Raw genomic sequence first — 26,995 nt, forward strand, 5'->3', positions numbered from 1 at the left:
TGCTTCTTGTACTTCTGAGACAACCCATCAAAGATACCATTTTACTTTGGCTGTAAGCTACCTTCAGCATAAGATCTTTCATATGCTACCAAGCACCCTCATTTATTCAGAATAGGATGCGTCTGGTACTCCTAGTCTCTCTTTCAGACACAGAAAAGAAGTCAATGAACTTGGTATCAAAAAGTGCCCATGGTCTTACGTTCTCATTACATTAAACTAGAAAAAAAACGGTAACCTACTTATACGTTAAATAATTAATGGTCAGCTAACAAGTTCATCGGCTGCAAATTTCAAAAATTCATGCCGTGATTTAACTGTATGACAACTTAGTGGAAGCAATGCCTCTTACAATAATTATTTATACTTTTTATTATAGATTTAACAATGGAAGAATGTAACCAAAATATTAACATTAATCAAACTGCATAATTAAACAACACTAATGATAAATCTCTAGACCTGTAGTTTTCAAAGTATGGACACCAGATTAGCATCAACTTAACCTGGGACTTTTTAAAAACTGCAAACTCTCGGATCCTACACCAGACCTACTGAATCAGAAACCCTGGGAGTGGTGCCCACTCATCTGTTTTAACAAGCCCTTCAGATAATTCTGATGTGCACTGCTAATCCAGAAGGCGTTTTAAAGAAGGCGTCAATCCTAAAGGCGTTTTAAACCTCATAATCCTTTAAGACCTGAACATTTCTCATTTATCTTATAATGGGTTCTATCCTTTTACATGTGAGTAAAGAGTTCTCAAAATCAGCATGAATTTTGCTCTCATTCCCTAACTTTCTGGTATTTCTCCAACAATCCATGGTTTTCAAAAACAATATCTGGTGATAAATGTTTATTAGCCAATATCAAGCTCATAGCTATATTTAGCATGAAATACAAATTCCAAAAAGTCTAGGAATTAATGCACTTTTGGGCAGAGTAGAAGAGAACAGTTCCCCATTTCAACTTGAGAAAGATCACTTTCATCTTTCGGCAGACCTGATTCCTGACAGGTTTTTTTCTTCTTCCCATATGGACATTATCATCACTCTCTCGTCCTTTCGGCTAGCATGATTTTTTTTTCCTTTTTCCTCCTCCTTCACATTTTAACCTAGGAAACTACTCATTTATTTTGTTTTCTCTTGTTTCAGAGAAGTTAAGTTTTCCTTAACTTGGCTTTACTGTTGCAAATTATGGTTCATTTTTAAAGCATAGATGCTGGAAAAAGCTCCTAAGAAGCCCTAGTGTTGCATTATAGAACGAGGCCTTTCATTTCGAATTGCCTTTCTAGACATGCATGTAGATTTCAAATCTTTTTTACCGCATCACAAAAAGAGATTTATGAATAACTCACGATCCCAGTATTTTTAACAAAAAGTTCTATGTCAGATTTGGAAAACTGAAAAGTGTTATGAAACTTTCTAAGTAGTTAAGGCCTTTCCAAAATGAAAAGTTCTATCATAACTAATTAGTTTAAAATACTTCAACTGTGATGTTTGTGTAAAATGTGGGAAAAGAGAATAAAAAGAACATATGTTGAGCAACTACTAAGTGTCAGGAACTGTGCCCATTGTTGTTTCCCCCCCCCATAAAATCTCCATGACAACGTGTAAGTTGGATTAAAAATGGATGTTCTCAGTGTTTTGGTAATTTGTCCATGGTCACATGTCTAGTAAATGGTAGTCAGGCCAGGCTCAGAGGATGCTTAGTATCACCTAATATCCATTTTTTTTTTTTTACCTATCTTACACTCTGTAACAGCAGATGGTCAAAAGACTGGCTAAATAAAAGGAAGAATGGATTTACTTACATTGTTGTTCGTCACAGCAAAGTACTGCAAATTACTCAGATACTGGATTTCTTCTGGAATGAAGGTCAGGTGGTTATAGCTTAGATCCAAGTACTGTAGTTTGGTGCATAGAAAGAGCTGCAGGGGCAGATTCTCAATATTATTATGGTCCAAAGAGAGCTGCTCTAGATTAGATAACGCCCCAATTTGGGCAGGAATATAAGCAATGTTATTGTGCCACAACTTTAAGCAGGAAAGATTCTGGAGATGCTGAAAGCTGATGATCTCTTCCACCGTTTTAAGGTTATTTTCCTTGAGGTCTAACTCATGCAAATTGTTCAGGCTGAAAATGGAGTGTGGAATGCGTTCTAGGTCACAGCTGATCAGCTCTAGGCTTTTCAGATTGATCATCTTTTTCAGGTTGTTCAACACAACCAGCTTGCTCCCCTCATTATTGAGGGACAACTTCTGCAGGGAAGGCAGGAGGTCGGTAACAACCTGTGGGATCCGGGACAGGCTGCTCTTCAAGTAGAGGGTCCTCAGGTTCTTTAAGTCCTGGAAACCCTCTGGCTGCATGGTACTCAACTGCTCGGGCAGAACACAACTGGACAGGTAAAGTTCCTTGAGATTCTTCAGGTGAAATACCCAGCGTGGAATTTTCCCCATTTCAGTAAATTTCAGGCGGAGGATTTTTAAATTCTCCTCTAGGAAGGCTAGCGCAGGATGGTCGACCACCAGAGACGAGTGGTACACGTGAAGCTCCTTGAGGTTGACCAGCTGCGAGACTGTGGAGGGAAGCTTGACCTCAGGGATCAGCTCCAGGCTCAGCACTTCGATCTCCGTGAGCTCAAAGACATTGTCTGGAAGACCGTTGAGCATAAAAAGATGCAGTTCTACCTTGTCCTGGGAGTTTTTTACGAGTTTGCTTTTCAGTTTCTCGACAGTCCATTCGTTATTGAGGTTGATCTGTTTCAGCTTGTTCTCACTGACTTCCGACAGGAATATGGAGAAGCGTTTGGAATAAAGAGGATCGTACTGATCGGCCAGATGGAGGATGAAGGCAAAGTCATTTTTGACGTCAGGTATGTCGCTGTAGTTGCTTTTCTCTCTCAACGCCTCAAAGGAATATTGCTTCAGGGAACTCCTGACCATCCACCACAGGCTGTAGGAGGAGGTGAGACCATAAAGTATAACCAAAATGACATAGAATGAAGCCAGGACCTTAAATATTTCTGCCAAGGAGTAGACACACTGGTAACGCTTATATCCTGTAAAAGCCTGCACATCAACTGAACAGTCAATTTCAAGAGTGATGTAGGTTAAAAAATATGGAACATAAGTTATTATGAGGACAAACAAAATGACTTTGACTATTATCTGCTTCAGGTACACCCTGTAAATGATGTCCTTCTGCTCCACGTGCATGCGGAATCTTTTCACTTTTTCAAAGATGGCTTTGGCCTGTTCGCCCTCCTTCTTGTCCAGGACACTGGAAGTTGGGCTCTCTATGCCAGCTGACTCCAAGCCAGGCTGCGAGTAGGGCAATGCCTGCTTACTGGCATCAACATCAGCTGAACACCCTGAGGAGGAAATCAAAACCTTGGACTTGGAGTGTGTCAGGGGCTTCACCGACTGCTCGGCCACTGTTTCGGACAGGGCGCGGGTAGTCCACGGAGAATCGAAGCACTTGTGAAGGATGGCCACAAAATGCTCGAGCCTGGAACTGGTACTGGGGTAGTGAAGCCAAAAGTTGCTACAGGCTGCAAAGATGAGCGTGTGCAAGAGCACCAGATAGGGGAAAAACTTTGCGAACCAGTGGAGCTGTTTCTCATAACATACGGCGTCAATGTACGAGTACTGCTGTCTGTGGAGGTCATTCTGGATTCTGAGGGGGAGTGGAAGCAGTGTCCCGGGATCAGAAGATGTATTCATGCTGGCTTTCAGGATGTCCCAAGGCACGGCGCAGTGATTGTCGAATTCCACCTTACATGGAAGACAGCACAGAACCCTGCTCTGCGTAAGCTGGAGGGCACCGGCCAGCACAGCCACCAGCAGCATGACCAGGGTGATGTAATACCAGAAGACGTCCCACCAGGGTTTTAGGATGTGATAAGATGACTGGGCGTCTGCTAAACATTTTAACTCTGTTAGTGTAATCATGACTTTCCCTTGTAGGAGCACAGAAACTAGAAGAGAAGACATAAAAGAAAAACCACTGACGTTAGATATCCAAAATAAGAATTTACCTCTAATGTCTGCACACATATCCTAGCTAAGTGGGATTTAGTTCAGGGGCAAAGCCTGAGAGGCAGCACTGATCAAGAGGAGTAGATGTCTTCTGGTTTAATTTGAAATTGTGCACTGTAGAGTCCCTTAAATGAGAGACCATTTGGTGATAACCAGACTGGATCTGTACAGCTACCTGGGGCAGGATGGGAAGCAGCTGTCTACACATAGTTTCCTTCTGGATTTCGACTCCATGCTAAGCTATTAAAAACCAGAAGCCAAATTTTCTGCAATCAACATTGAAAAAATGTGTTCTTATGCTACTAATTTCTAACAGCTACATTTCCTACCCTCTAAAAGGTCTGAATAAGCTCTTTTCTACATTGTAACCCCATCAGTGACAGCCTAAGGGTTGTGTTTCAGTCACTCCAAGGAACCTCGTTTGAACAAGCACTGCTTTATAAAATTATCCCTTAGGATAATCCCAGAGGGATCTGCCAAGTCTATGTTTGAAGCAAAATGTGATTTAATGCATTATCTCTTTTCCCCCCAACCTTTTGCTTTGTAACTCAAGTTCATGTCTAACTCAGAGGATTTAAAAGCTGACAAACAACAGTGATGGCTTAAAAATGGATAGGGAAGAAAAACCCAGTTAGGACACTCAACTAGGGAGAGTCTCATGTTTAATGTTTTCAGGGCAAAATACTAATACAAATCAAAATATAAATGATTAAGGGCACGCTCTATTATTAAATTATTTTTTCCTTCAGAAAAACAAGGTGGATTTTGCATTCCCATATTTAATATTTAAAAGTATTCAGGCAATGCTCCTTACATAAATGCTTTATGTAATGTTCAGAAAACTACACAAAACATTACTGAAATCAATTAAGTCATTAAAAAAACATTTTAAAAAACGCTGAATGTTTTAAAAACTGCTAATTAGTAAAATCTATGAGATGGAATAGAGTAAGACAGATAGCAGGAAATATTTGAATCTAATAATGTATCTGGTAAGCAAAAAAAAGTCACAGTGGCAAGGTCATCTTTTGCTGGTGGTCTAGCTCTAACTTATGTCCAAGGGCTTCTCTTGTACTTTCTTGAGTCTGAAGTCTTATCATCTTTCCTGTGTTTGAGTTTCTCCTAATACTGGTAGAACCCCCAAAGCTTCTTTGCCCTCAGTGGCCCTCTTTCTAGGGGCTGGCATCCTGCCTTCAACCCTAGAATTCCATTACAGAGGCTCTGCTACCTGTCAATCAGTGTCTCCTCTTTTGCTGATCAGCCCCAACATATTTCTGATCATCTGCCCCTGCACCCTATACCTTCGTGCTCTCCCACTTGTTAGGGCATCATCCCATGATCCCTGACTTTAACTGCTGGACTGGAGCACCACTTTCTGCCTGCATCTTCTCTGGACATCATATCATATGAGGACCATGTCCTTTTAGGACCTGTGGCTTGATTATATAACTCTCCAGGGCTTCCCTCCTTTAGTCTAGTTTAGTCGGTCTATTTCTGACTCTCAGCTCCTCCCATTTCTGCCTCATCCCACTGCTGTTAACCATAATTGTGTGTCAAGACAAGTCGAAAACCAAAAACAAGAGGATTATATGAGACGAATAGAAAGTCTTGGACTTAGACCCCAAAATACCATATAACATGATGGGAGGCAGGATGGCAGAAAATGGTGCTGGATGAACATATGAAAAATACTTAGAGATTTCAGTTGACATGAATGAATATTTTTAGCTAATCGTGTAATAGCTATTATGCTAAGTGTACCTATATGCTGTATTAATGTTAATCATAGCTACAATATGACTATAATCTATGGCTGTATTAATAGATGAACCCAGATAAAAGGAACCCAGTCCTTCTGTGCCTTTCTGGTGAGATTACACCTGCAACCCAGTGCTCAGTCACAGGTTAAAGACTAAGTGGGCAACAACAACAAAGTCAGGAACTACTTGTCTACAAACCATTTCCTATTGAGAAACACAGGTGATGGATGAGATTCAGCTGAGATAAAAGCTGACTAGGGAAACCTGAGAATTTAAGTTTAGATTTTTATGTGACTATTATTTGGATGAAAGAATAAGTGGCTCCAAAGGCAGAACTAGGTGGGTAGACGTTTCAGAAAGTCATATTTTGATTCAATTTGTGGTGGAACATCCATAGCATGCCATTCTGTGAAACATTTCAGGGTCTCGGTGAACAGGGTTTCGGTGAACAAGATGATCATCTGTCAGGGACCTTGCAAAGGAATTCCTTGTAATGAATCAAGAGTGTGAACCAGATCATCTCTAAAGGTTCTTCCAGCTCAAAGTTTATGGCTTTATTTGACTCTCAAAGGTCCTGAGAGTTAAATTCATTTAAGATAGGCAACTGGAATTACAGAACAATGTAAACTCTAACAATGATAAGGGTGTTTGACAGAGAATATTTATTCAACAAAGAATACATGTCAACAGTGACCAAAAGAAAGTACTTTAAATATTTAAACTTACGCTAATAAAAAAAAATGATTCCAATAAGTCAATAATGCTTCAATCAGGAGGCCTACACCTTTTAAAATTTCTTAGACACACCATCTCTGTGTTTGTCTTCATTCTATGAGAAAGCATAGATATCTTGAAATAGCTGCAATCATTTGAACAAACAAAAATTAGAGTTACTGTCTTCAAGACCTTCTCCATCATAATACAGCCGACAGATTTTCATAAATCACCTCACTTTTCATACTGGCAAAGCTATACACCTAGGACCTCACCAACATATCAGATCATAATCATTCCCTGAACTCCCTTAAATTACAGAAAAAATTCTACATAAATTTAGATGTAACAGATTTTAAAATCCAGTATCTATAACACTTAGATGAACACTTAGCTTTTTCCAAGCAGTCTACAAATGTTAATTTCTCTTATTCAGTCCTTATCTAGTTGGACTTACTTGCATTTATCAGATAACCTGTCAAATCATGTAATTTCTGCACTCTAATTTAAAACCTCACATCTATCCAAATAAGAACACTCAGTGCTCTTAAAATTTAGCCTACTGATTTCACTAGAAGTAGTCACAAGATAATAATTTTTTTAAGACACAGCTCACAAATATGGCTGAAATTCTCTGAAATTATGATATTATTAAATGTATCTATATTCATTTTTTACCTTGTAGGTTAATAAAAGACATTCTTAGCATCTTCTTCAAAGAAGCAGTTACAATAGTTTAAATTACATATACTCGTATATTGATCAGTTTGAAATGAGAACATTCTAAAATAAAACAATTTTAAATTGGATGTTAAAATGTTTTAGTGCCTATATAATCTCTGAAAATTTCTGGGAAGGTTTATATATATTTGATATTTGCCCTGAAGACACAATCCTTTATTGGTTGACTAAGTACTTGAAATCCAGCTCCAGAATAATGACTGCAAATTATATTTAAGATATTTTTTGCAATAATCTTGTGACCTTGTCATTTTTCAAAGATCAAAAAGTTGGACATGTCTGAAATTTACTTTGTATTTACCAATCCATGTGTAAAACCTGCTTAATAATTACTACCCATTATCCAATTATTTTGCAGGCCAGAGAGCACAGCTAGTGTGTATGAAAATCTAGCTGTATACTAATTCATATTTAGCACCACTGGAGTGTAAGTTTCTCGTTCACAATTCATTGTTAAATGGTTTATAACATACGATACACAACTGCATTTATGTGTAGCAAGCATGATAAAGACATTTGATGTGTGAAACATTTTACAAACTATTTCATTGCAGTGCATCTGTAATGTGCCAGAAAAGGAATTTATTGCATAATTCCAGAATGCTATTCAGTCATGATACCTCTTGCATACAACACAGTTTTTAAAAAATATTGCAAATAAACTTTTTTACTTTAAACACAGTATTTCTATGAAAGCAGAAAGACACAAACCTCCAACTATAGTAGTATTTTAAAATAATCATAATGAGAAACTACTATAACTAAGATGTTAGCAAACCATAACTTACTACAGGTTCTCCATATTCATTCTAACTGAAAATTACTTGTAAAGAACTTTTACTTTTTTAAGAATAATCACCTTTTCCTTTAATCACCTAACACAGATTTCCTTATGAGAGTTCTTTGTCAACAAGAGAGCAAAAATCTATTATTAATAATAATCTGACATCTGGTTTCCTACTATCAAAGGACTTTCATTGCTATTAATTTGTTTCATACTTATAACAAGCCATGGAGATGAATATTATTTTGAATATTTTATAAACAGAGAATAAGGTGGGCCCAAAGAGTTACCACACCCAAGAGGACAAAACTAGCAAGAAACAGTGACAACAAAAACCTAGATCCTTAAACTCAAATCTCAAGCCTTGTCCACACCAACCCACACTGTCTCATTCAATCCAATTAATTGTGCCAGTCTCACTTCTCTCCAAAACTAAAGAAAAAGCTGAATATTTAACTCTCTTCTCCAACTGCATTGGACTGCATATTTGTGTCCTCCCCAAGCATGTATGTTGAAGCCTACCCCCCAATGTGATAGTATTAGGAGGTGATGCCTTGGGGAGGTGATTAAGTCATGAGGGGGAGGCCCTTGTGAATGGGATTAGTGCCCTTACACAAGGAACTCCAGGGAGCTCCGTGCCCCTTCCACCATGTGAGGACTCAGCAAGAGGATGGCTATCTATCAACTAGGAAGTGAGCTCTCCACAGACGTAACGCGCCTTGATCTTGGACTCTGCAGCCTCCAGAACTGGGAGAAATAAAAGTTTGTTAAGTACCCCGTGTATGGCAGTTTGTCATAGCGGCTCCAACTGATTAAGATATCAATTTATCCCAATACCTGCATTATAACTGGGTTCTATTATAATCTTTTGAAAAACAAGGACGCAAATGTATGTTTGCAATGTCAAAGTTTTCTGCCATGTCTCCAGTTATATATTATATAACCTACGTTCTGTTAACAAGTTTTTCCTACTAAACATTTTCCACTGAACTATCTAAGAGTAAATATATAAACACGAGGTCTGACAATTAAGTTTGCAAACTTGTTGCAATGATGTTGCTAATCTTTTTGATATCAGAGGGATTATTCATTATGAATTTGTACCAACTGGACAAACAGTTAACCAAGTTTACTATTGGAAGTGCTGAAAAGGCTGCGTGAAAAAGTTAGACGATCTGAACTTTTTGCCAACACTTCATGGCTCTTGCATCACGACAATGCACCAGCTCACACGGCTCTGTCTGTGAGGGAGTTTTTAGCCTGAAAACAAATAACTGTATTGGGACACCCTCCCGGCTCACCTGATCTGGGCCCCAATGACTTCTTTCTTTACCCAAAGATAAAGAAAATATTGAAAGGAAGACATTTTGATGACATTCAGGACATCAAGGGTAATACGACAACAGCTCTGATGGCCATTCCAGAAAAAGAGTTCCAAAATTGCTTTGAAGTGTGGACTAAGCACTGGCATTGGTGCATAGTTTTCCAAGACGAGTACTTCAAAGGTGACCGTTCTGATATTCAGCAATGAGGTAGGTAGCACTTTTTCTAGGATGCGTTCATGAACTTAATTGTCCGACCTTGTATATAGAATCTGGATTTAATGACGTATGAAAAGATCAAGCATTCCTATACAGTAACTGATGTTAATTTTTCTCATTGACGTGTTTAACTAGAGAGCTAGAGCATAGCTGTCCTTTGTCATTACGAAATTTAATACTGTTTGTGTGTCTAGGAAACATTTTCTAGAGCATAATTTTGCAAACAATAAGGACTTAACCCAAACCAGATCTCTATTTCTAATACACAAATGTACTAAATCATTTCAAAGAGACAATTAAGGGTAAGGATTTTTATGGTCCTAATCCCATTCCTTTAGCTTTTAAATCTCGTTAAACAATCATAAAAGCTTTTCAAAGCACATGAAGTCATTTGACAATCTCACCCCAAAGTTTCTAAGACTGAACAACAACACTCCAGTTAGGCATCTTTACTTCCCACTAGTCCTATCTTACTTTGAAAGCATTTCCAAAACAACCAGTGAAAAAACAAACAAATGATGATCAGATGGTATTTAGAGTCATTAGATGTTGAGAACTGGACGGTACTTCAAAGATTCCTGACTCTGACCCTAAGCAGGGACATAGCCAAACAATTCAGAATGGAGTTTCTCTACTTACTCTCACTGAAAATTGATTTAAAAATGATCTTATATCCATTCAAAATGTTCAGTACTACTTCAGAATGTTTTTTGGGTCTACCATATGTCTAACTGAAGTTTAAATTCACCTCTTTGAGTTCTCTCTCTGGGAAACAAGGCATCATTATCTCTAATTAATTTGCTCCTTTATTCTAAATAGCCCCCTGAACCACTATCCAGAGATCTGATGACAAGTACTTTAAATGATCGCCAGTGAGACACTTGGTATGACAGTTTAAGTCCTTTACTAATTGTTTCAGATCTTGTCAGTATAGCGACTTTCAAATAACAAACACCCTTCCCAAATTTAGTCATAGTTTTGAGACCCAGAAGGGAACTAAGATTTATCTAGTAAAGTGTTTTTCTTCCATTAATGTCCATAAAAATCACTGGAGAGCTTATTAAAACACAAAGCGATGAGTCCTACCCTCAGAATTTCTGATTCATTAGGTCTGAAGTAGGCCCAAAGAATGTGCATTTCTAACAAATTTCTACTTAATTTCTAGTTCCTAGTGGAACTAGTGAGATGTGGCTAGTGCAGAGACCATTTATAAAAACCACAAATCTTTGACCACAGTTGTCAATTTTGGCTTCATATTAGAACCACCTGGGGCACTATTAAAGGAAACCTAAAACCAGACCCCACTCCCACAGAGCAATTAAATCGGTCCAGGTAAGGCCAGAATCATTGTTTTTTTTCTAAATTTCCCCAGAAGGAGAAAGCTCACAGGATTGATTGGCAATAAAATATCTAGGAAAAGTGCCTACCTTTTAAGTCTTCTGGAAGTTTGACTAGATGTCTAGGTATTATCCCCTCTATAGACTGCAAAGAATAGCTACCATCTCCCACATGAACCCCTCAGAGACTCAGCTTGGTGAGGCAGAAGAACAGTAAGTCACTGAGCTGTAGAGATTTGCAGGATGGACGTAAGGGGAGGGACAAACTGGGCAGCTGAAAAGCTATTTCAATCATGTGGGCCAGAAATAGTAGGAGACGTTTTTAATACAAAGAAAGCAAAGAATGAAACAGTCACTACAAATGAAAATTCACATCACTTGCCAACATCAGAGAAGTCCATGGAGAGAAGCAGGAGCCAAATGGAATCAGATTTTGATTTTCTGCTATTGGAGTGTCTTCTGCAGTTTTTAGCACACGGCATACAACAAACATCTGTACACTAAAGAATTGAACATACAAAAATGCAGAAGGCAGCAAATCATATGTGCAGATGTTTAGGCAGGGTGTATCCCACGGGGAAGAGCAGGCTATATAGAGGGGAAGGATTTTGGCTAACTATTCTGCATATTCCAAAGCTTAAAAAAAAGTTTTATTTCTAGCGATTCTGTAAGTGGTTCTTTTGCTTCATTGTGTTGGCTGGCACAGAAATAGCTGGAAGATCCAAAATGTCCTCGTTCATCAGGCAGGGAGTTGGTTCTTACCGCTGGCTGGTAATTTCGTCGTGTGAGACTTCACATGGCTGCTTGAATGTCCTCACCCAGTTGGGTTGGGTTCTAAGATGGTGCACTCCAAGCATAGAGGTGAAAGCTGCAAGTCTTTTATGGCAGAGCCCTGGAGGCTATACAATGTCATGTCTGCCACATTCTACTGGTCAATGGAGTTACAAGGCCAGCTCAGATCTGAGGGCAGAGGAAGCAAGCACCACCTTTCAATGGGACGATGGGCAAAGGATGTGCGGTCATGTCTATTTTCTGTTCACAAACGATTTACAGTCCTCTTACATACGAAACTCATCATCTCCTAAGACCCCCGTCTCCAAACTTTTATCCCACTATGGCATCAAATTCAGGCTTGAAGTCCATGATTTTGTCATCTGAATCAGGTCCATGACGCTGTGAGACCCTTACGATTCTTAGAACCCTCCTGTCTAGCTGAGAAGATCTAAGAGGCACTGCCTTAAATCTTTTGAAGTCTTAATACAGGGTCTTACCGCTGTGCCCTGGCGTTTGTTTTCACCTTGAGACCAAATTTTACTGGCAGTAGGTAGTGCTCTGGATCTGATCTTTTGACCTGATGACATTTCTTACTTTGAGTGCCTTTTGCTGGGTAGAGAAGCTAGCAACGAATAACACTTTTATTCATGGCCCTTGAAAATTCTGGATGAGAAATATTTCCTCTGAAAATTACTTAAACTCTGAACAGTTTCTTCTTTAACTCCTCTCTGTCTTGCGATGCTTTGATCACAGGTGGTTAAAACAAGAAGGCAATTGGCACTGCCCATATTCTGTTGGAATATTCCAATAGTCCACAAATTCATTGGGGTGATTTTCTATCTTGCACGTTACGACAGGGGGCAGTCGTGCTGATTATGTCCATGTAGAAAAACAAGGGTACCACTTTATCTCTTCCAACAGCAGTGTCCTGACTGCGCTTCCAGCCACCATTTAATAGCCTTCTGCCTTCCTTTCAGGTCTTCACTGCCACATGGTGTCAAAGCCAATGGCAGACGTTTTGTTATTGGCAGCTCCTCACTTCTAGGAACCAATTTTTGTTTTGGCTCTTTGTAGCTATGTAACAAACCATCCCCAAACTTAGCAGTTAAAATAACCATTTACCATTTGTCATGATTCTGTGGGATGATGAAGCAGTTATTCTGTTTCACATGGTGTTGGCTTCGGTGCTAGAGTGGCTGGAAGGTCCAAAATGCCTCAGTCAGAGGGCTGGCACTGGGGCCGGCTGCTGGCCCGGAGCTCAGCTTGGGCTAATGACCCTGGGCCTTGCCACTCCTCCACATGGCTGTTTAGACATCTCACAGCAAGGTGGCTAAATTCTCAGAAGGAACACTTTAAGCACACAAAAGCAGAAGCTACAAGTCTCTTTAAAGTCCAGCCTTAGGAATTACTCCACACCATTTCTGCCACATTCAATCGGTCAAAAAAGGTAACAGAGGCAGCTCAGATTCAAAGGGAGGAGAAACAGATCCCATCTCTTGATGGGAAGACTCACAAATTATTTGCAGCTATCTTGAATCCCTGATAGGAAGTCATGAGTATTGAAGGAGGAGATAGTAACATAGAAATGAATGAATTCTTTGAGAGAACAAATTTAGTGAGTGAAGAACAGATCTTGTCTCCCCCAAATAATATGTCAGATGAAGAAGAACTATTAGACACAGAACAGTAAAGAGAGATGGAGAAGCAGGGTTAGTGAAATAAAGGAGAAACCCAGTATTTCTGGAGCACACAAATCAAAGAGTTTTAAGGAAAGAATCAGAAGACATCATAGTCAAGTAACACAGAGAAACCAAAGGAGAATAGAGATGTGTGACTACCATTCTGCAGTGTCTTACCCAAAGCAGTAGATTGGTAATGGGTCTCTGAAACAATCATAAATACTATTCTAAATTCTAGGAAAATAACCTTAATCATCTAAAGCTCCGGGAGAAAACTGCTGAATTCGACAATTAAAGCCATGGAAATAACCCTAGAAATTCTAATTAAGCTGAATTGTTCTGAATTTAAGGAACATTGCTTCACTTTTCCTTGTTCCTGGTGGTTATGGAATACATCATGTATTTAATTTAGATGGTAATTGTCTTTTTAGGAAAAGACCTCTCAGTTCTCTGATGCTTTTGGTGAGCTACCAAATTATCTGGAATATATTTATAATGAAAGGAGTTGAAGCCACATTATTAGAATATTAGCAGGGTATAAGCCACCAGTGTCTGCATACTTATTAGAGAGAACGTTTAAACGGAAGTCAACCTCAAACCATCCTCCACCACCTTCGTTATCTATAAGAAATGTTTTCTGACTCCCCTCTCACCACCCCACAGTAAGCAAGCCATCGAGTAGAACCAAACTCAGTTCCTATGCAGTCTCCTTTCAAATGACTAGCTGAAAGCAGAGGTCAGCACTCCGTTTACTTCTCCGAATTCTTCCATAGATGACCTACCTTTCACAAGAGCAGACTCATATGAACTATTTACTCCAGGCAGCAACCTCAGAGATCAGAGTACAACTTTTTAGAAATAAGGAAACCAAAGTTCAGAGTTGTTCAAGTGGCTTCTCTAGGGTAGTAGAACATGGGCTTATGGCCAAATTTCTTAATTGGAAAAGAACTAGAAGGTTGGTAGCACTGATTCTGGCCACCTAGCCTAATTAATAATAATAGACTTTAAAATAAAGTCTATTATTATTTAAATAAAATAAAATAGGGTTTTGAAACATCAACTTGCAAATATGGTCCAGAACATTTCTATGTTATATTTTTTTAAACTATAATTCAAAATGAGTTTTTTCAGCTCCAGAGCAGACAAACCAGTGTACTCTAAATACTTAAAAATATGATTAAGCAACGAGTCTTAACCCTTTCTCTAAAGTTAACATTTATATACACTCAGTTATGGAGGCTAGAACTATAAAGGCATACCAAGGAGATATGTGTCATTGTTTCTGCCTTCACAGGATTTACAATTGTATTATGGAGAGAAAACATGCATAGTTGAGAGCACCACCATCTTATACTGTCACCTCAGTGCCAAAATGAGTGAGATGACAGCTAAACCTAAACAGTACATTTGGTTATATAAACAAAATAACCAAAGAGAATGGGTGAAGCATTACCGAACAACAGCACTTGTCAAAGAGAGGTCATTCCTGTATTCTGTTCATGCAACACATATTTAGAACGCCTACTTTGTGCCAGGGAGAGTTCTACGTGTTAGGGAAATACAGGTGTATACGATAGACAAGACGTCTGCTCTCAGCAACATCACTGGGTAGTAAGGGAAGAGAGACGAGAACCAAATACACAAACACAATAAAATGAAAAACACTAGGAAGACTATAAAGCTCCTTTAGATTGGGTGGTCAGGAAAGGCCTGTTTAGAGGGACTGCCATTAGAACGTAGCTCTCAATGGAGCCAGCCCTGTGATGATACTGGGAAGATCACTCTAGGAAGAAGGAACCAGAAGCTTAGGATGTGTGAGGGTCAGAAAGAAGGCCACTTGGCTAGAATGTCGGGAGCCTTTAGAAAGTAGAAGAGTGACAGAGGACTTGCACCCAAGGTAAAGTGTGGATAATAAATAGTCCAGGAGAGGTGGAAAAGCCACTGAAGAGTTATAAGTAGAGGAGTGCCTGCAGATATTAGCTTTTAAAAATGTATAGTCAAGTCAATGAATCAGCAGGCAAATGTGTACATACTCAAGAAGTCAAAGGATCTACACCTTCACCTATAAAAAGAAGGGTGTTCAGAATACAGTAGGGGACAGACACACTGTCCTCACCACTGCTTCCCCTGCACTCTATGTTCAAAACTAGATGACATACTTTGAAGATATACGTCGTATTCATAACACTAGAGAATCCTATTATTTAATACAGTGTATAAATTCATCATTCATTATGTCAAAGACAAAGGCTCTGCCACAGAGCTAACGTAAGATTAATCTTCCACAACTATAAAAGAAGAATGATGTTTGCAGAAAGCAACAGTGCACAGAGCTTGCTTGTTTCTGACTTACCTACTCTAGGAGAGCATGGCAGCTTTTAGTTATGGAAATAAGGCAAACCAATTCTATGCATTAAAAATATTACCTTAAAGCCGAAAAATATAGACATGGAATCATGCAGTCAAAGTCTCTCATAGACATTTATTATATTCTTTAGATCTTTAATGTTAAAAATGACAAATATCAAACATGCGCGCGTGCGCGCACACACACACACACACACACACACAAAACCTTTCTATATATAAAACCAATAAAGCACAGTAACGTGATATTTTGCCAAGATGTATACAGATCTAATTTTCATTTAACTGGTTTAAAAACATCAAAAATATTTTACTCAAAACGTCTGTAGGAATAGTAATCTCTTTGTACATATTAAGTATGCAATATTTGTTTGCCCCAAGCTACTAACGTAATTATCTTTACCATGTGTTCACAATTCAGAATGTTAATCTTACCCTATGAATGTTGGTCAACTGGAAACTCTGCAATTAGTTTCTATTTGAAAAACTCCTAAAGAGAAATAATAAACATATTGTTATAGTTCATGCATCACAGGACTGCAAGATAATTTATCCACTCATGTGGTCCTAAAATTTCCATCTATAATAACTTTATGAAACATATAAAAGATGACTTTTTAACAATTTGAGTGTTGTTAAAAGGGACCACCTTGTGACCTCTCACAAAAGGTGTTAACCAATACCCAGGAAAAGAAACAAATCACTGTCATAACTAACACATTTAATCTCATCACCATGGCAATTTATAAGGTACAAAATCTGAACATTAAATTTTTAATGAAAACTGAGAGAATCATTATATCTGAGGCACCACTCATTTTATAAATAAAAGGTAGAAAAACCCATTGAAAATATCTATGCTTTATACAAAAAATAGGGAAATATTAGGGGGAAAAAGACTTAATATTTGAGATTGTTTTCTCCTTCCAGGTTTTTTTTTGTTTTTTTGCTGGACAGTTGGTTTTACACAATTGTGCCATTGTAAAATTCAATGGCACAGCATGGAGATCTCCTTTTGCCTCATTTATCATTGGCTTTCTCGATGTTGTTATAGTTTCTGTAAAGGTCATTTTTGACGGAAGAATAATAGTTCATACACCAGTATGTCACAGTTTACAAAACCATTTCCCTATGAAATTTTAGATTTTCCCTTTTTTATTACTAATAAAAGAGCACAGATGCTGTAAACATCTGTACTCTGTTCATAAGATTTCCTTTGTACAGACTTCCAAAAGTGAGAGTAATGGTCAAATTATTTCCCAAGAAGGTTATACTAATTTTCTTTCCTATAAACAAGATATGAAGAGCACCCTCACCAGATGTGGGAATCATCATTAAAAAAAAACAAAAAACAAAAAATTGCTAATTCCATATATGAAAAATGATGTTATTGTTGCTTTATTTCTTTGAGTTGGCCTGAATGCTTTTCAACATGTTTTATTAACAAGTTTCTTTCCTTTCTTCTATTTAACATTTATCTAAACCAGAGGAATATTTTGTTGAGAAGATATAAATGTATACCTTAATGAAAGCTCTCTCATAATGACGTCTTGTCATCTCAGAGTGCAGCCATTGCTGTCAAGTAAAAAAACAACCAAATGTAGTTCAGTTTCTTTATCCAGGCTAAAACCAAATCACTCTACTTTTAGAAATCATAGAAAAAGTCAGCGCCTTTCTTCCTTCCCAGCAGCTAACAAAAGTGCAAGTTGGAAGGATGAAATATGAAAATACTAAGTGGCAATTCTTCTTTAAATAGAATAAACAGTCCATATTAGGCAGGATAAAAACAGGACTCAGGTTGTCACAGGAATTCGGACAGACTAAGCTGCTGAGACAGCATCAGTGGGTTCTTCAGTTTGCTATGCCAACGAGTGTTATAAAACTGGCATTACCTCCCCCTTCAAAAACAACTTCTCTCCCCAGCAACAGGACACAAGACATATATTTTCACTTAAAAAGTCAATTCCAAAAGGTCATCTCCAAATCTGGAAGACAAGCAACACACTGAGAACCCCCTTTCTCAAATAAGAGCTCCTTTCAGAAGGTTCCCAAAGAGAAATTTATAAGGGAATACTACCAAATGAATGTGGATCAATGAACAATAAGAGGCAATCAGCTTTCTGATAGAAAAACTGAAGGCCTCAAGGCTTTTACTTTGAAAACTGAGAAGTCTGCATGCTCTTATTTTCTGCTGGTCAGCAGAGATAATGGAGATTCACAAAACAAACTCCTCTGCAGAAAAGCAAAGAACGAAAATTTTGAAATCTGAGAATGGCTTTCCATTTGGATGAATTTGTCTTTCAGTGATAGTTAAATAAAATCTTAGATTTAGCAACAAGTCAAAAATCTCCTCATAGCCACTTGATCTCATTTTGCAGGTCAGAAATGCCATAAATCACTCACATATCACACTTATTTACCCTGCTTTGTGCAATTCCAAAAGTTATGTAAAATTAAAGTATCCTATTCCATCAAGTTGAAAGGTTCAAACTATGAATACCAGGTGTACTTAAATGAGCATTTCACTTCACCATCTGCCCCACCCAGGAGCCACCTTAACCTCCTCAGGCTGAATCCACTGCTCTTCCATCTGTGTTCCTAGAGCACTTTATTAATAGTTTTCTCACACTGTTTTATCGTGTATCATAAGCTAATGCCCCAAGTTCCTTAAGGACTAAGGCAGTATCTTATTTACCTATATCCCTAGGTGCTATCCCAGTGTCTCTTTCCAGGGCTAGACTAGGGACCTGGATCTCACGGCAGCTTCCATGTGGCAATTCATCAGTGGGGTGTTGAAAATATCTCTGGAAACTTAACTAGATTAAACAAAAAAAACAGTATCTACCAGAACTTTTCTCAGGGATTGTACAGAATGTGGCTGAAAGGAAAGATAAGGAGTCTATTTTCCTTCTGGTCAGTTGCGATCCTGGGAACTGGCAGAGGGGGAACTAAAGGGCCTCTTTAGCTCCCCTCTTCCCTCTCACAGAGTGCTTGGCTTTTCCTCTTAAAAATGGCATGAATGAATGTTTAAAGAATAACATTCTGAAGTGACATTAAATCATTAGCCTGCCCAGGGTAACAAGTTATTAGCCCACCTGGAGTACTCCCATGTCTCACTCCTGTCCTTCTCCCCACTGGAAAAAAATAAATACATAAATAAATTAGGAAATAATTAATGAGTGAACGAATACCAAATCAGGTTTCATCACCCAGTGAGGAACCAAAGATATGGAGGAGGAGACCTGGCTCACTGACAGATCTGTGAACACAATTGGTGCACTCGCACGACGGCTCTGGAAGGGTGGCGAAGCAAAATGGTGCGAGCCTCATGCATTTCCATCACCCTATACAGGGACAGAGATTCAGAAGCAGAGGCAAAGCATTCACCCTTCAGGAAGAAAAGAGACCATTCACAGTTACCAACTTCCCAACCAAATATGACATCTCACCAATCTGAACGGAAAACTGCTGTCAATTCAGCATGATTGGCTGCACTGTAATGATGGTGAGTCATTTTGAATCCGTGATAGATCCCTGGATAAATGCCACAGTGTCCCTAGTGACCTTAGTATTTTATAAAATTATGATTTCACAATTCTTCTTTTGTATAAGTTAACAGTATCATACAACAGGCATAATGCCATCACCAGTGGAATTCTCAAGATATCACCACAACAAGGGTGGTGTGTCTCATGCCCTGTCCACACCCCCCGCCATGAGACCATGGGCTCTAGGAAGGCAAGGACATTTCTGGTCTCCCCAGGGCCTGCCACACAGTAGGTGCTCCATATGTACTGTCATCTAAAACCCTGGGAACTATGATCTAACTGCATGTCCTGGGATGATTTTGTCTTATAAAATAGTGATCACTGTAAAGAATGCTACATTTGGTATAACATATTCTTAATCCAATGACAAAAATCAAATTGCCGTGCATTGCAAATCAGCCTCATGTTTAGACTGAGCCAATTTCTGACCATAAAATACAAAGGTTTAAAAACAAACAAACAAAGGTTTAATGCTCACCAAGTATTAAATGACAATTAAACACAAAAGGTGTTTAAAATGAACACCACGCACTGACCCCCAAGCACATAGCTGCCCCACAACTCATGCTTCTTCATTCAGCATTTAGGGAGTGCTGATAGTTGTGTCATACTGCTGTTAAACTGCACCACTAAATGGACAGATGCCTTCCCACCTCTCACTTGGAGCTCCTAGGAGAGTCCAGTGTACAGGACCGGACTTAACACACAAGAGATTCTCAGTAATTATCTGTTGAGTGCAAAAAGGTGGTGGGAGATGGAAAAAGGAAGGCCACCATTTACTGGGCACTTTGTGAGGTACCATGTTTCCCCGAAAATAAGACCAGGCCGGACAATTAGCTCTAATGCATCTTTCGGAGCAAAAATTAATATAAGACCCAGTCTTATTTTACTATAATATAAAACCAGGTCTATAATATAATATAATATAATATAATATAATATAATATAATATAATACCTGGTCTTATATTAATTTTTGCTCCGAAAGATGCATTAGAGCTGATTTTCCGGCTAGGTCTTATTTTCAGGGAAATATGGTAGGTATTAGCATCTCAACTCTAAAGATGAGAAAACCAAGAATCGGAGAAACTAAGACACTTGCTCAAGCTCACAAAGCCCACCCAGAATTCACAGCAGCTCTGACTAAGAGCCATCTGCTACACTGCCTCTCCAATGAGCTATATAAAATCGAGTTTTATATAGAATAACACCCCTCTTTAAAAAAACAAATCTACTATCTTTTAGAGAAACAAAAAGACACAATCCAAAAAAATCAGATGTATATAGTTCTTCTAGCTCATTATTCAGTATTCTATCTAGTGAAACAGAACCAAGCGCTCCCTTCTTCATTCTGCCTTCTCTATTAAGTAATTACGATCAACATGATAGAGCAAGGGTGGATTCGGCTGGCACAACCTCTTACAGAGAAACATTTACCTACCAATTTAATGACAAGAAGGATAACTGAAGTTTAATCTATGCTTAAATGATGTTTTACATGGCTTTTCTTCCTGTCTTCCTATTAAAATAAATTAACACCATATCACCTAAATGTGAACTTCTTTCTGAATGACTTAACAAAAGAGTATCAAATGCCCTCAATGTGTTAGTTACTTTCAATAAGTTAGTTACTTTGTTAGGCCTAGTTACTATCCTCAAATTCTTTTGAATATTTGAAAGACCGGGAAGAATGTAGCAGAATGTTTAAGATCGAGTTCTGACTTTGTCATGTACCACCTGCTTGATCTTAGATAAGCTAAGTATCAATTTTCTATGTGCAAAATGGATATTAATGGAGTTGTTTTAAGAATTAATTGTGGTAAAAGAAAATTAAATGAGGTAACTATAAATCAAATGCTTAGCACAGAAGCAGGTACAAAGCAAGTGCTCAAAAATGGTAATTTATTAACAAGTACCTTTATCTAAAATTAATCCTTTAAAGTTTGGCTTAAAAGTATTATCCTGCAAAGAGAAACTAGATTAGATGTTAAGGGGTTTGGTTTTCCACCTAAGTTAGTGATTTCCACGCTAGATTTTGCAAAATGTCACATGACTCTAGTTACTACTTCAGTGTTATGAAATGTGAACATAACTTACCTCAATTATTTAATATATGTGCCCATAGGACACAGTGATATAACTTTTTTTTAATGTTGACCTATGTAAAGTAACCTCCACTTTTTGATGCAGTGCTTGTCTCCCAATCAAAATGCATGCTGCCAACAAGTCATTTACAGCCAATGTCACTCAAGCAGAGGCCATGTTGTAAGTATATAAATCTATATATTTAAATATATAAATCTATATACAACTATATAGTTGTATAACAATGCAAATGTACTCAATGCCACAGAACTGGACACTTCAAAATGGTTAAAATGATAAATTTTATGTTACATATAGTTTACCACAAAAAAATCTACAATCATGTAAAACAGGAAAACTGTTCTCACTGCTTTAAAATGAACATAAATGGATCATACAAATTAAATATACAGTGAGCCCCAATGTACTAGAAAACATGCCAATACACAAAGTATACTTTTCCTGTCAAATTTGCTTTGTCCACAATTCATGGGTTATTATAATAAACACTAAATATTTCATTATCAATTTTGTTTGTTACCTTGAATGAGAAGGGTTTGGGTGCGAGAGATATGAACCTACTAGTTTGTCCAGAAAAAGTATAAATCTTTTTTTACACTAGATAAATAACTATATGTGAAGTTAACACATTCAAAAATCTTCTAGCGATCATCTAGTTAAGCACACAGAATTTTTTTCCCCTGAAAACAACCATGGAAGCATCCACATGTTTACAAAAATCATGAATACATTTAAATGGATTTAAAATATTTGATCCAATTGTTAATCTTTTATTAAGAAGTCAATCTATTAAGTTGGACCCCTGACTAGGTGTCCAGAGACCCAATTTCTACTACCTACTTTACAGCTAACTGACAGTATAATGTTGGGCAAGTTATCTCCCCTCATTTGACCTGACTTTCCTCACTTATAATGTTAGAGAGAGAGCCAGATGATTGATAGACCGTCCATGTCTTGAATTCTAGTAGCCTAGGAGTTGATTAATTGCAGCTGGAGCTGAAGGCTACACAATCTGAAAAGACTCCTCTGGAGTGGTAAGAACTGGACAGGGCTTTAAAGGAAAAAAGTGACAGCACCAGGAAAAGCATTAACTCCAAGAAGAATGATGTATATTTTCTTAGAAAGCACCGAATGGTCGACAATTGGCAACTAATAAATTGGTTGTGTTGAAAAGAGAGTAAAAGTGGGTCATAGCAAGAAAAGAAGGTCAACAGGTCAAGCATAAAATGAAAGCATTGATTTTAATCAAAGGTAAAAAGCTCACTGGGAACCATGGGAGGATCCTAACAAACTCATCCCTCAAGGATTGGGGTTCACCAGGATTCAGTGCTTGGCCAGTAGCCTCTGTGCTCATGCCTATGCTCTCCTGGGTGATATCCTCTACTCTTAAGGATCATTCACTACTTCTGTGTAGATGATTCCCAAACTACATAGTAAGCCAAGTTCCTAAAGCCCAAGCCTCAGAATCATCTCCCCAACATCTTTCTGGCTTTCCACTGAGATGTGCAGAAGCAACTCAAACTCAACACATCCACTGAATCTGCCGTTTCTGCTCACACCTGCAACAAACGTGCTCTTTTTGGGTCGCTGAATATTGATAGCAACATCAAGACTAATAGATGAATGATGCTGAAGGGTGTTAGTAATACCAAGAGCTCAGGTACCTAACCCAAAAGCCTTCTTTTCCTCTATTCCCTCAATTCTGTCGGTTCTTTTCTTAAACTAGTCCCTTCTGGATCCCTGATACCACTGCATAGGGTGGAGCCAGCCCCATCTTTGGGAAGGACAACTCAAATACTCTCCTCTCTTCTCTCCCTTAGTCCCATTTCCATTTTGTAGCCAGAGCGCTCTTTCTAAAACATATCACCTCCTGATTTGTTTTTGTTGTTATATAGACAAAATAATGTCTCAGGGAGGGTTGGCAAGGCCTGGCAATGGAACTTGATGGAAACAAGTACTATCCAACTTCTCTTGCTGTTTTATTGGCTCTATTATTTCCTTTCCAGGAATGCTAGTGTTTGACCCCAAAAGGCTGGCAGACGAGATCACATATTCTGTGATCACTGTGACCATCACTCACTGTGACCATCACTTTCATCACCTGAAAATAGCTGGGATAGGAAGAAAGGAGGCTTCACCATGTGGCTCACTGGGGACAAGACACACTCAATCTCCCATATAAGTGTGGCCATCTCTAAACTCAGCTCACACTGCCTGTGTTATATTTCTGATATAGTTTCAACTACAGATGTGATGGGAAGGGATTTTTAAAGCCTCAAGCTGTTTCTATGTACATGTTACTTGGGTCTATGCTCCCAGACACTGGGCATCTTTACAAAAGTTTTCTTCTGCCTCCTGGTCAGTGGCTGTCACTACTGCGGCAGTCAGTTCTGAGAATAAAGTGATTGCTCCTCCCGCTGACATGTTTCCCTGTAAAGGTTCTGAAGCTGCTTTAGGCAAGTGCAAACTGCGCAATTTTACTTCCTTTTTATACCTTTTGTTCCTTCCCACTGTAGGGGCCTTGTTGCTGATTGAGCGAAGCCTCAGCTTCTCCACTCACCCCACCATGAGACTGAGAGAGAGGGCTGGTTTTCCACGGTTGCAGTGTGAAAAATGTGCACTGCCAGGAGTCCTAGGCCTGCCTCTGCCAGCCTCTGCACGGTCTTAGGCATCACTCAGCCAGTCCAAACCTCCCTGTCCTAAGCTTTACAATACAGACAACCATACTAGCCCGAAGAGTGGATATTAGTGGATAAATATTGTGGAAGTACTTTGGAACCATTCAAGTGGTGCATGAATGTAAAGGGGAACTCATAAAGAAAGCCAATTCAGTCTTTTGCTGGCAAAGCAATTTTTTAAAAAGGATGGCTCTGGAACATTATTTAAATTGAAACAAAACCACCCACGAAGTGAGCTTTATTCTCTCCACTTTGGTTCCAAGGAAACAAAACAGCAAGTGTTACAGTCACCCCCACTTCCTAACTCTTAAGTCCCACTCATGTCAAAAGGAACTTTGTAAAAAGGCTCAGGGGTCCGGGTAGAACTATGTGGCTCAAACACAGAATTGCACTGTGAGAAGACAACCATCTGAGTAGAAAATTCTCCAAATCAACCTTGCAATATGGACTGATAATGGACCATTTAGTCTACCAATTGAGGAAAAGGAAGAAAGAGAAGGAGAGAGAGAGGAAGAGAGGGAGAGAGGGCGGGGGAGGGGAGAGAGAAAGAGAGAGAGAAGAAACAACACCCACAACCTTTGGCTCACAGTACCAGTGAAGCACAGCCGTGCCTATCTGCCCATCCCAGATAAAGCCAATACAGCTTATCGTCTCAGGCTCCAATTTTCCCTGAAAGAAGGTGTGGGAAATGAGGCATTGGGCAAGAACGTAAAAGAGAAACAGGTCAGTTTTGAAAGAACAGGCTCTTACATCACCTATTACTTCAGGTAACAAGCCCACTTTCACCTTGAATGGAGTTAAATCAGTGCTTCATATTTGCAACTTGGTGAATGGCGGCTGGCCTGAATCACTGGTTTCCACCTGCTCCTCTGCTGCAGCAGAACAATGTGTGGTTCACATTTCAGGTAAACATAGTGAGATGTCTTTTTTTCTGAGAGATTTTCTGTGACCTTAACTGGGTGCCTCGCAATGCAATCCTTCTGACACTAACTCCACGGAGAGTTAGTGTCATCCCACAAGACTGTCCCCACTTCAGATACCAGTCCCAAGTCCAGGGACCCAGACTACCCACCCTTCTGTCTGACTTGATGACAAATTCAGGGGTTCCCACAACCCCCTCTTTAAGTTTAATAATTCACTAGAACATAGAACAAATCACAGACGCAGGAAAACACTTTACCTATAATAGTATTACTGGTTTACTGTAAAGGATACAACTCAGGAACAGCCAAATGGAAGAGATGTGTAGGGTGAGGTACTTTGTGGAGGGGCAGGCGCAGAGCTTCCAGGTGCTCTCCGAGCACTCCACCCTCCCAGCACCCTAGTCTGTTCACCAGTGTGGAAGCTCCTGGAACCCTGGCCTTTTGAGGAGGGGGGTGCCTGGAAGTTTCATTATATAGGCATGGTTGATTAAATTGCTGGTCATTAGTGACTGAAGAATCTCCAGCGCCTCTCCCCCTTCCAGAGGTCAGGGATAGACTGAAAGGTGCAACCTTCTCGTCACATGTTGGTTCCTCTGGAGACCTGCCCCCATCCTGAAGCTATCTAGGGGCCCCCGAGGAGCACCTCATTAGTATGGTTGAAAGGGGGCTCATTATGAGTAACAAAAGGTGCTCCCACCAGGAAATTCCGAGGGTTTTAGGAGCTCTGTGCGAAGAACCAGGGGGCAAAACCAAACACACTGGTACATATTACATCACTCATGGCACCTCACTGCGCAGGCTCAGTCTCACAGGAGGGCTGGTTCTTACACAGAGCAGTTGCAATTGGAAAAAGTGCTAAGCAATCCACTTAGAAGGTCAAGCTCACCTACAAGGCCCAAACAGGACAAACATTTAAGCCATTGTCCTCCTGAGCCCATGACTTACAGAAGTTACTTCCTAAGGTGTGCCTTCCCTAACCACTCCAACCAGGCCTCCACAGCATGCTCTTTTACTTTCTTATCCTTTGCTTTCATAGAACTTATCACACACCTTCATATAACTGTTCGATGAAAGGTTTATTTCTCTTCCACTAAGCTGCAAGCTCTATGTAGCTTGTAGGAGGAGGTCTGGTCTACCTCCTCTCATTGTACACCCAGGGTTTAGCAGGCAGAAGCTGCTATTAAGTATCAAATGAACAGATAAAAGAATAAAAATGAGACTTTCTTGCATAGAGCAAACACTGCAACAACTTCCTATAACAGCCACATCATTTTGTCCTCAGTTCACCAAATGCTACATGACATGCAAAGGTCCCGAAGCTCTTTGGCACATAAAGACTCCACGTGAGCCCCATCAGCAGAGAAGAGAGGGTTAGCTCAGCCACGACATTAAGAATGATAGAAGGCAGGAAGCTCAGGGCATACAGATGTGGCAGCCCACAAGTAACTAAGAAGAATCAGGTAGAATGCCCACGTTCCAGAAAAGATGACAGGTAGGGTTTCTGTCCACTGGGCTTCAAAACGCAGAACTGTGCAGCTTCACTTGGTATTAGCAAAGAAGAGAAACCATGTTCTCCGTGGGAATTTTCTAATTCTGATGGCTTCCCAGGAGACAAAAGCCACATTCCCCATCTGGAAGCTTAAAACATGATTTCTAAATCAGGGTGGGGCTTTGTCTGGTTCAGTGACAAATTCAGCTGCACAACACGCATAATCTCCAGTCAAACTTGAGTTTCTCCTTTGTACACAGCAAATGAATCTACGGTTATTTGTGGGTTTTTTTTCCTGTATCTTTCCTTACCCACTCACAAGAAACAATTTCTTCTATTTATATTTGGGAACACCATCTGTTTTTGTTGTGGAAATTCTCACTTATTCAAGGAAGGCAACAACATAGTCATTCTTAATTGATTAGACATAGAAATGAAGAGGACCCTCAGTACCACCAACTTGAGTCATGCATGACCAGAGATGGGACCCCAAGAGAAAGTATAAGAGGAATGTCTTGTAT

General features: G+C 39.2%; 1 protein-coding gene across 6 annotated transcripts in view; it reads right to left on the minus strand.

Moving 5' to 3' along the window:
• The window catches only part of LRRC8B (leucine rich repeat containing 8 VRAC subunit B), a 61,248-nt gene that overhangs the window by 9,350 nt on the left and 24,903 nt on the right, over nt 1-26,995 (minus strand). For 4 of the 6 annotated variants that reach the window (XM_081055008.1, XM_081055007.1, XM_081055005.1 and 1 more), the window contains 4 exons: nt 17,253-17,306; nt 16,167-16,221; nt 6,521-6,623; nt 1,809-3,973 (listed from right to left, as the gene is read on the minus strand). In XM_081055008.1, the coding sequence (XP_080911134.1) occupies nt 1,809-3,947 (2,139 nt within the window). In that variant the 5' untranslated portion in view covers nt 3,948-3,973; nt 6,521-6,623; nt 16,167-16,221; nt 17,253-17,306. Of the gene's footprint in view, nt 1-1,808; nt 3,974-6,520; nt 6,624-16,166; nt 16,222-17,252; nt 17,307-18,826; nt 18,866-26,995 lie in introns of those variants that run through there. The other 2 variants (XM_081055009.1, XM_081055010.1) reach the window with 2 other exon arrangements.

Source organism: Rhinolophus hipposideros, assembly GCF_964194185.1.
Source record: "Rhinolophus hipposideros genome assembly, chromosome: 8".
NCBI classification, from domain to species: domain Eukaryota; kingdom Metazoa; phylum Chordata; class Mammalia; order Chiroptera; family Rhinolophidae; genus Rhinolophus; species Rhinolophus hipposideros.